The sequence below is a fragment of the Microtus pennsylvanicus genome, chromosome 10 (assembly GCF_037038515.1).
Source record: "Microtus pennsylvanicus isolate mMicPen1 chromosome 10, mMicPen1.hap1, whole genome shotgun sequence".
Classification (NCBI taxonomy): domain Eukaryota; kingdom Metazoa; phylum Chordata; class Mammalia; order Rodentia; family Cricetidae; genus Microtus; species Microtus pennsylvanicus.
The window spans coordinates 28,440,553-28,451,331 of NC_134588.1; the positions used below are offsets into that span (position 1 = coordinate 28,440,553).

The 10,779-nt window shown below is 49.0% G+C and overlaps 1 protein-coding gene across 25 annotated transcripts in view; it reads left to right on the forward strand.

Annotated features, from left to right (window-relative positions):
* The window catches only part of Plekha6 (pleckstrin homology domain containing A6), a 144,057-nt gene extending 139,924 nt beyond the window's left edge, over positions 1-4,133 (forward strand). For all 25 annotated transcript variants that reach the window (XR_012912048.1, XM_075987946.1, XM_075987941.1 and 22 more), the window contains one exon: positions 397-4,133. Coding sequence is in view for 2 of the 25 variants with exons in the window: in XM_075987946.1 (XP_075844061.1) it covers positions 397-449 (53 nt within the window). In the remaining 23 variants the exon portion in view is untranslated. The remainder of the gene's footprint in view (positions 1-396) is intronic.
* Positions 4,134-10,779: the final 6,646 nt, after the last annotated feature.

Genomic DNA, 10,779 nt, shown 5'->3' on the forward strand with positions numbered 1-10,779 from the left:
ACGTGTCTGCTGCTCGGGGAAAGTATCTCCCTGGCCCCCTACCTCTGTACCTGCTACCCTATACTTCCCGTCTGCTAACCAGCTTCCATCTCTTGAGACCCATGGCAATCCTGCCACAGAACCCTAAGAAGCCCCTAGAAGCTGTGTCCCCACTCCCAGATGTAGCCGAGCGCAGTGCTAGAACCTGGCTTTGCTCTTCCTAACCCCGCCCCCAGCAGCGGTAGCCTTGTGTTAGGAATGGGAAAGAACCCGACTTGTTACCCTCTCTTCCGCTCTCTCCAGGATGGGGAAGGGGTGGCTCCTCAGCTCCCGGTCATGAAGCTTCCTACTTCCCAGAGAAGCTGGCTGTAGCTGTAGCCCTGGATTCTCGTCTCATCTGTGTCTCTGTTTTTCTAGTGCAAGCCCTGGCTGAGGCCAATGCTGTGATGCTCCACAGAGCCACCTTCTGATAGCACACCTGGGACTCCGGCTCCTCATCCTGGCCCCCTGCCCTTGCACCCACGGCACCCACGGTGGGAATGCCTTGGGGAGCCAGGCTGGGATCCAGGCCTTTTCGGAAAGGAGCATGGATGCCTTCAAATCTGCTGCCCTCGTCCTGAAGCCTGCACTGTCATGCCGTGGATGGCAAGGCCAAGGTGTCATCCTCTCTGATGCCCCGGTCACAGAGAGCTCAAGTGCAGTTCTGGATGGCATTGTGTGGCCCTCCCACACCGTCCCCTGATGGAGACGGTGTCCTGGTGGAGAGCATGCCCTCAGCTATGGGTGAAGACTGGAAGTGAAGACAGGACAGACTGTATCCCTTGGAACTCACAGCACAGTGAGAGACAGACTCCTGCCATCGTCTTCCTCCCCTTCAGTCCCAGCTGCCTCAGCGAGGCCCAAGGCTTTGACACAGCGATGCTGATGAGTTCCCTGGAGACCAGCCACCCTGCTTGAGCCAAAGAGAAGATGAGGAGTGCTAGGGGGAGGCCCCCGGGCTCCTGGAGGGGTCGGGTGTGGTATGGATAGAAGACAGCAGGTCTATGCAGTGTCTGAGGGCAGGTCGGAAGCAGGAGCAGACGGAAGAAGAGAGAGGCGTGGAAACTGAAGGAAGGGAAAGTCAGACGCTTTCCACAGGCAGCGAGGATGTAAGGAAGGAGGGAAATGGAAGAGAGAGTAGGAAAGGCTTCCCTAGAGTGGAGCCTCCGGTTCGTGCCAAGTCGAGGGCCTGACTGTCACCCCTGTACCTTCACATCTTCCTCAGAAGCAGATGGCCGCAGGAGGACTCGCTAGGCACACAGCGGTCTCAGCTGAGGTGCTTGGTAGCAAGGTGTGGAGGAAGGAGATGTTGGGTGAGACAGCCTGGGAGGTGGTCCATCTGTGTCGAGTCCTGCTGTTTGTATCTCTCCTAGGGTCAGGGGCAGAGAGGACTGTCTTACTGTCTGTCCTGACTGTCTGTCAGCCTTGGAGCCTTACCTAGCCAGTTTCTTGACCTATTTAAACCTGGAGAGCACTGTGGGCCAGCTGAGGGTTAACCCTGGGCGGAGGGAATGTGAGGCCAGGTTCTAGGTCCTTACTCCTCATCTCAGGCATCCAGAGCGGGACCAGAGGCTGGGTCTTCTCACAGCCCACCTACCCAGGGAGGACAGGTCAGGGAGAGACAGGAGCAGAGCATAGTCTTCCTCTATTCCACCTACTGTGAGTGAATGTAGCCAGAGTGCAGTGAAGGAAGGCCAGCTGCAGACACCGATCTCCAGCCCTGCTCTGCAAGACTAGCCCAGAGACTTCAGCCTGAGCATCAGTGGTCCCAAGAAACAGCCGCATCATCTCCCATCTATCCATCGCTGCTCCTTCATGAGCTGGGACAGTTACTGGTTCATACGCAAGTAAAGATGACAATTCATCCAACAAATACTAGTCAAGCACTTTCTGTGTATTAGGTACTGCTCTAGGTGCTTAGCATATTGTCTTGCTTCTGAGAGACTCTGGATTGGGAGGATTCCACAGGTAGTCACTTCTTTCAGGCTTCTGGAAAGTGCCCCTTGGTGACATTCCCTGTCTACACAGTCCAAGAACCCACAACCTGTCCTTTCTTCCTTAAAGGTGACAGTGGGATTAGCTCCCAGGTTAGCCTCTCTCTCCATACCCTGTTCCACAAGAAACAAAGTTTTTAGGGCTTCCCCTGTGTTTATCTCTCCTTTTTTTTAAAAAAAAAAATGTGGTATTTTTAGAAATACGCATTAAATCCCAAGAAATGTCTGCGCCTTCTCCACTACTCTCACCCTGTATTTCCTTCATAAAGCTGGCTCTTTATGTTGCTTTACATGCCTTAATATATGTTTTATGGAAGTGATCATGTCATAGTTACCCATGTAATATCTATCTATGTATTTGTCTGGATGTCAATCCTTTATCAGCTCCCGCCCAGATCAGTTTTCTGTCCGTGCCATTCTTAGCATGTAGAAACCATGCCCCTTGCCTTTTTGATCCAAAGAAGGGGAGAGGAAAGATTTATTTTAAGGTAGACCTATTTTATGCTTTTGTTTAAAAGCATATCTGTTTCCAGTACGCGCAATGTCTGGGAGGGATTGGTGATCTGTGAGGAGACTGAGGTGGTTGTCCCTAGTCTGGGTCCCTGTCCTTCCCTCTGCCCCAGTGGCTTCCTTCCCATTACCCAGTCATTGTGAAGGACTGGTCCCCAGGCTCATCCGGACTGCATCCTGCAGGAGCAGGACATTCTTTTGAAAGTCCTGGTCGGAGAATTTGACTTCACTGTCGACTTTGGAAGGCAGTCTAAGGGCTGTCAGGCGTGTGAATCTCCTGAAGGAAGTGTTTGCAACTGCGGTCATGCAGTCCTCACACGGGCCCCTGAACCACCTACCCCCCTCATCCCTCTGTGAGGAAAGGCCAGCAGGTTGCTGGCAGCGTATGCTAGCTAGTTTGAAGGAAGTCGGTCTGCTCCTTGAAAGACCCAAGACCCAAGGTGAAGCCCAGAGAAAGTGCTTGGGATCCTCTGTGTTCTTCGGTGAAGGCTGTGGCTCCCGGGCCTCTCATAGCTTTCTCTCGAGCCCACTCTGCATCACACCCAGCTCCCTCTAGGCCTTTTCTTTCTGGGAGTCTTTATGTCACATTGGTCTGGCATCCAGACTTGAAGCCTCATTCTTGACGGGGGAGGGCCCCACAATGCCACATCTTAGTCTTTCTCAAGAAGAAGCCCATAGAGCGGAGGCAAAACTGTCGGCTGGAGTTCAGGCCTGTGCTAGCTCAGCTTTCCAAACTCGCTTTCTGACAAGTGAAGTGAGCAAGGAGGTTCTAGCCTTTCAAGGATTGGGGCATGATGGAATCTTCACCCCAGGTCTGAACTGATGTGTCTGGGAATTTTACAGCACTTCCGGCCAGCCTTTGATACCTGACCTCCAACTCTGGCATTTGTTGGCCCTCCTCCCAGCCTCGAGCCTCTTGCTATGAATGAATGGGGCCCAGATATAAGCCCAGGGTAAGCACCCCTCCTGGGGAACATCCTGGGTACCCGCATAGGGCCTTCCCAATGAACGCATTACCTCCTCCACCAAAAACCAAGAGGTTGCGATCAAATACTGCTACTGTCACTTTAAAGACTTCTGAGGAAGCCAGCTTGCAAGTAGCAAGTTTGCTCTCCTGCCTTTGTGAAAGGCATGTTCTTGGGGGCAGGGCTACTTCTGCAAGATGGAACTCCTTCCTTCCCTCTTAGGCACCCTCCTCCTGGCAGCTCTTAAAACTAAGGAAAAATACTATATATAAATATATATATATATACATATCTATTTATGCATATATTTGGGGCCAATTTGATTTGCTAGTGTTAGACAATAAACCATACGAGGAAATTTATTATCCCAGTGTCTTTATTTAGTATGAAAGTGACCTTAGACAAGGAGTTAAGGTTAGATGAGCAGCGTCTCTGTTGGACCACACGGCTGTAGCATCCCTTGAGCATCTAGCTAGCCGATCATCCTCCGCTGGAGGAGGGGCGCCGGGATGAGGTAGGTGAGAGCTTGCTCCCTCCTCTCAGTGGCAGTCTCACCAGGTTAGGTACTAAAGAACCCGATGAGCTCTGCATTTGTATCCTGCAAGTTTGTATAAACCAATGCTGGAAATAAAACGAATGGTTTGTACCCATGGTGTGTGTGTCCCTCTCCGTGTCCATCCATGTCAGCCTGCCGTGCCCTCGGGGTCCACAGGTTACAGATTTGATGGGAAAAGGAAGTAGGGCTGAGGGGCTGGGACAGGCACAATGCCTTGACAGCTCTTCCCTGTCACCACTTTGCCTGCACTTCTCAACTTCCTTCCATTGTAATCAGAGTTTACCATAGAATGTCTTCAGTCTGGAGCTGGGGTGGCGGTGGGCTAACCTCATCAATCTGGAGCTAGGGTGGTGGTGGGCTAACCTCATCAGTCTGGAGCTGGGGTGGCGGTGGGCTAACCTCTTCAGTCTGGAGCTGGGGTGGCAGTGGGCTAACCTCATCAGTCTGGAGCTGGGGTGGCGGTGGGCTAACCTCATCAGTCTGGAGCTGGGGTGGTGGTGGGCTAACCTCATCAGTCTGGAGCTGGGGTGGCAGTGGGCTAACCTCATCAGTCTGGAGCTGGGAGTGGCGATGGGCTAACCTCATCAGTCTGGAGCTGGGGTGGCGGCGGGCTAACCTCATCAGTCTGGAGCTGGGATGGTGGCGGGCTAACCTCATCAATCTGGAGCTGGAGACACAGCAGGGCTAACCTCATCAGTCTGGAGCTGGGATGGTGGCGGGCTAAGGTGGTGGCAGGCGTAACTCATCAGGTTGAGGTTTGGGTAACGGGAGCATCAGGTGCTCCACTGGCACTTTCCTTGGTTTGCCTCTGACATGGACAGGAGGATCATAGAAGAAAAAATATATCCTAACTTTTCTCAGTTGCTGCACAGTGCTCTCTGACTGTTTTGGGGCATGAGTGTGTGTGAGTGTGTGTGTGTGTGTGTGTGTGTGTGTGTGTGTGTGTGTGTGTGTGTGTGTGGCAGTGGGTAGGGGAGCAGAGGGACCAGAAAAAACTCCTCAGTTCTCTAGGACTTATAAACCCTTTGGCATTTGCTGTGTGTGAAGGACTCTACTAGACTTTCTCCATTGGAAATCCGGCATGAGGAATGGCTCTAGAAGCCAAATACAGCTGGGTGTGGTGCACACCTGTGATCCCAGCACTTGGAAGCAGAGGTGGAAGATTGAAAATTCCAGGTCATCCTGGGCTACAGAGTGGTGTGGAAAGTCCTTCTGTGTGGTTAATGAATAACGAAGTTACTTGGGCCCATGTCAAGGCAGAATAGAGCAAGGTGGGAATTCCAAGCAGAGATAAAGGAGAAAATTAGACAGAGTCAGGAAGATGCCAAGTAGCTGCTGAAGGAGGCAGATGGTCCAGAACCTTTACTGGTAAGCCACAGACTCGTGGTGATACACAGATTAATAGAAATGGGGTAATGTAAGATGTGTTAGTTAATAAGAAGCCTGAGCTAATAGGCTGAACAGTGTTGTAATTAATATGGTTTCTGTGTTATTATTAGTGTCCAGGTGACCAGGAAACGAATGAGCAGTTTCCATTTATAACATAGAGAAACCCTGTCTCAAAAATAACAAACCAAACAAAAATCCATGGGGCTGGAGAGATGGCTCAGTGGTTATAAGGACTACTGTTCTTGCAGAGGACCCAGGTTCAGTTCCCAGCACCCACATGGAGCTCACAGATGTCTGTATCTCCAGTTCAAGAGAATCCAATGCCCTCTTCCTTCTAGCCTCCATGGGCATCAAGCATGCCTGCAGTGTTTGCACATACAAGTAAAAAATACACACTAAAATAAAAATAAATCGTAAACAAACACAATTCAGGACAGGAGTTGATAACTCCAGAGTTCAAAGCTGTTCCTCCAGAGTTAGGTTCCCAGCACCCACATCAGGTGGCTCACAATGGCCTGAAACTCCACCTTCAGGGGATCCAGTGCTGTCGTCTAGCCTTTGCAGGCATCATCTGTGCATATGTGCGTGCGTACACACACACACACACACACACACACACGCACTCACACTTTAATAAAAATAAATATATATTTTTAAATCCAGACTAAAAGAAAAAGGCTTCTGAGGAGGCGGATGTCACTCTCTGGACCCTAAGCCCCCATCTGCAACCCTCATTAGAATGGAGTCAGTGACAGGCACCTGCTGGGAACTATGCAGTCATGAGGTTCCACCTGTATCATTGATTCCACCGGCAAGAGTGGCCCCTCTCATGGGATAAAGATGCCTTGTAGTTGCCAGGGGCAGCACCCCCCCCCCGACGCCCTGGCTCAGATGAACCCTCCACCCAAGCCAGGCTGGGTGTGTAAAGGGATGCAATCAGGAAATGGAACAAAAACCTCCGCAGCACGGCCTTGCAGAGTGCTGCTCTGGAACTGTGGTATGATTATTTATTTCTTAGGTGTGGGGGGGTCATGAAGGCTCCAGACCCTGTTAGCCTATGCCCAACCCTTTGGTCCCTCTAGAGCAGTGCTTCTCAACCTTCCTAATGCTGCGACCCTTTAATGCAGTTTCTCATGTTGTGATGACCCTCAGCCATAAAATTATCTTCATTGCTACTTCATAGCTGTAATTTTGCTACTGTTATGACTTGTAATGTAAATATCTGTGTTTCCGATGGTCTTAGGCAACCCCTGTGAAAGAGTCAGTCGACTTCCAACGGGGTCTCCACCCACCGGTTGAGAACTGCTGGTCTGGAGCCTCCAGGGTGGTGCAATGCTGAGGTGTTCTTGGCACAAAGACCTGGACAGGTGACTAGATTCTGCGGCCTTGGGTTTCTCATCTGACAACCGTGACTTTTCCCAAGAAGTTCTTGGGGGGGGGGGGGGGGAGTGGATGGAAAAAAAAGCCCTTTGAAAACTTGAATTCATTTGCAATCATGACAGAGTGTAGCGGTGACACTGAGAATGTCCCTGAGCTGCATGCAGGGCACGATGCCTGGACAGGTGAATGTTTAATTAGATTCCTCCTTCACTAGCTGATGGCCTTTGCTGGAAGACATGCTGGCTGGCCAGCCTCCAGGGTGCTCTCTCCTGCTCGGTCATAGGTCTGTAGCCCCAGAGAGTACGTCTCTTTCCCAAGGCAGCCACAGGCTGAGGATCAGGCTGACCTTAAATGGCCAGACGCCTTCTTAGGATTGCCCTTGTGACATGTCCTCCCCAGGAGAGTGGACACTCCACTCCAGTGTCCAGAAAGTCATGCCAGGGAAAGTCCACTTCAGAGTTCACTTGCACCATGTTCCAAGTGGCCTACGATGGGAGCCATGACAGATAGTATCCCTAGCTGACATCTGATACCTTTGGGTAGCTTTTTAAAGCCACAATTTTTAGGTATAACAGCCTATTGAGAGAAGACTAATAATAGCAAAAGTAGTTAATATAACTGCATTAGAATATTAATAGCAATAATTCATTAAGTGCTTACTCTGGGACAGGTACCCAGATCTAGGCACGTGAATAAAGCTTCTCAGTGACCCTCATGATTACCTAATGCTCATGAGACCCACCCCACCAGGTAACAGCTACTCAGTAATGCTCATGAGACCCGCTCCCATGTGATAGGTACTATTCTTGGCCAAGAAACTGAGGCACAGAAATTTTTAATAGAAAGTCTAAGGTCTCATAACATTAGAGCTCACGAATTTTAATGACTGCTATACTGTCCCCTAGCGGCCGTTTAGAAGATTTGCAAGAGAGCCTTGGGTTTTCTCACGTGTGGTGGCAAAACGCTGGCTAGCTGTTAGTTGCTGCACTGCACGGGACAGGCTTCCAAAACAAGACTCCAGTCCTCCGCAAACCGCATCAGGTTGTCTGCCTGGACCAAAACGCACTTCACACAAGCTCACCCTAAGTCAGTTCGTCATACTAGTCAAAAGTTCGTGTGCGTTTTAAGCTTTTGAGAAGACTTTATGAACAGCTCGGGAAGATGAAGAAACTTAAGTGGAATATGACAGAGTCTCAGAATTATCAAACGACCCATTCTATGTACTGGCCACACGTGTATTATAACAGTTCATGCAACCGAGAGTTCTTTCAAGGCTGTGTTGCCAAAGAGCAAAGAAGCTGGCTACAAGTATCTCCCAGAGGGGAGCCCAGCACCCAGAATCACAGGCTATGAATATCTCCCAGAGGGGAGCCCAGCACAGGAATCACTAAGAGACCCTTTAAACGGAGGTCTCAGAACAAAAGCTTTGAGAAATTATTTCATGTGCTTGAGAGATGGTTCAGTGGGTCAAAATGCATATTGTTCTTTCAGAGGACCTGAATTTGGTTCCCAGCACCCAAACAGACAGTTCACAACGTCAATTCCACAGGCACCTGCAGTAATGTGCACACACAGGCACACCCAAGAGCATACATGGAATTAAAAGTAATCCTTTAAAAAAAAAAAAGGCAAGCAGGATGTCAGATGTTTTTTAGTCCCAGCACTTGGGAGGCAGAGGCTAGCAGATCTTTGTGAGTTCCAGGTCAGCTTGGGCTACATATATCAAGTTACAGCACAGCCAGGGCTACAGAGTGAGACCCTGTCTTAAAAAAAAAAAAAAAAGGTACTAAAAAAAATCATTTCATTTTTCCATTCTTTATATTTTCCCTTAAATTTTTGGTTTTATTTTTGTTTTTTGAAGCTATGACTGTCCCAGAACCTATAGACTGGGCTGGCCTCAAACTCACAGAGATCCCCTGCCTCTGCCTCTGGAGTGCTGGGATTATTAAAGGCATGTGCTACCACTGCCTGGCATTTCCCCTTCAGTTTTAAGTTTTCTGTTGTGTGCAGAGGTCAGACAGCCTTGTGCAGTTGCTTCTCTCCCTCCAAGTTTACCTGGGTCCACAGCAGCTTGATCTGCGAGTCAGCTTTCCAGTCCTGAGTCTTTAAGCTTTTTAAGCTTTGTGTAGATGCTGGTTTTTCCATCTTTCTCTGACGCTGTTCCGAGGATGCCCTTATAGTTGTTCTTCTCAGTCTAACCCCGTTGCCCACAGATCTTTGAAAATGTAGATTCGCTGAAACCATTTAAATCCCCCGGGGATGGCAGATGTGAGTCTGAGAGCCACCACAAGTCCGTTCCGTGTCGTGACAATGACGTCACACCACCCATGTCCCCTGCAGAGCCACATGATTCTTCATCTACTTCCTCTCTGATCCACCCCTCTTCTTCATCCCCCTTCAGCCAGGGTCATTTCCCTGTTTCCCTTGTTAGATGCAATTACCTGGGGCTTTTCTTTGTTTGCAGTACTGGGGAATTGAATCTAGAGCCCCAGGCATGTTGGGCAAACACTCTACCAATGTGTAATTAATAGATCCAGCCATTTATAATTAATTTTTAAAATGTTATTATTTTATGTGTGTGAGAATTTTGTATGTATGTATGTCTGTGCACCGTGCATGCAGTGCACAGAAGCCTGGAAAGAGTATTGGACGTCCTAGAACTGGAGTTACAGACAGTTGTGAGCCGCCATGTGCATGCTGGGAACTGAACCTAGGTCCTCCAGAAGAGCAGCCAATGTTCTTAACTACTGAGTCATCCATCGCTCCCAGATCCAGCCTTTTAAAAAAATTATAGAGGGACTGGAGAGATGGCTCAGTAGTTAAGAGGACTTACTGCTCATCCAGAGGTCCTGAGTTCAATTCCCAGCAACCACATGGTGGCTCACAGCCATCTGTAATGAGATCTAGTGCCCTCTTCTGACCTGCAGGCATACAGGCAGGCAGAACACTTATAAATTAAATAAATCTAAAAAAATTATAGATTATAATTACATTATCCCCACCCCACCCCTTCCCTTTCCTCCCTCCAAACCCTCCCATAATCCCCTCCTTGCTCTTTTTCAAATTCATGATCTCTGTTTTCAAGAGTTGTTTCACACACACACACACACACACACACACACACACACACACACACACACGTAGGGATAAGTTCCACCCCTTGGGGGGGCGTGTTCGCCTCAGGCTAATGTCTGCCTATAAATTTGGCGAGCGTGCTCCAAGCTCTCTCTTCTGCTTTCCTGGTCTCCGCGGGAACAGTGGTTCTGTAAGTCTATTTCTACATTAAAAATATATATATTTTTACAATCTGTCTGCATTCGTTTACGCCGCTACACACACACACACACACACACATACATATACACATATACATATATTCCTAAACACGTAAGTACAACCTGCTCAGTCTATCTAACATTACTTGTATATTTTAGAGCCTACCATTTGGTACTGAGCAGTCAGTTGGAGTGCTCCTCCCTGGGAGGACCATTCTCAGCACTTCTTAGTTGCCTATTGTTCTTCGTATGCGATCAAGATCTTCTGGGCCTCCCCCTCCATCCATGTTAGCATGCCTATTGGTGTCCTTGTTCAGCTCATTTTCGGGCAGTGATGTTGGTGAGATTTTATGGGTGTAACTTCTGACATTCCTAGGAGACACGATCTCACAACCAACTCCCTGATCTTTGTTCTCTGAGCCTTAAGGTTTGGGGGTTGTTTTGTAGATGTATCCATTGGAACTAACACCACAGCTCTGCATTTGATTGGTTGTGGCTTGCTGTCATGGTCACCATCTGTTACAAAGAGAAAGTTTCCTGGACGCGAAGTGAGGACTACACCTCCCAAGCTAGACCCTGGAGAAGGATTCTTTTCAAGTATTTTATTTTGAGACCTGGTCTCAGTAAATTGTTAAGGCTGACCTTGAACTCTAATCCTGGGAGGCCTTGCATGTGTGATCCTCTTGCCTCAA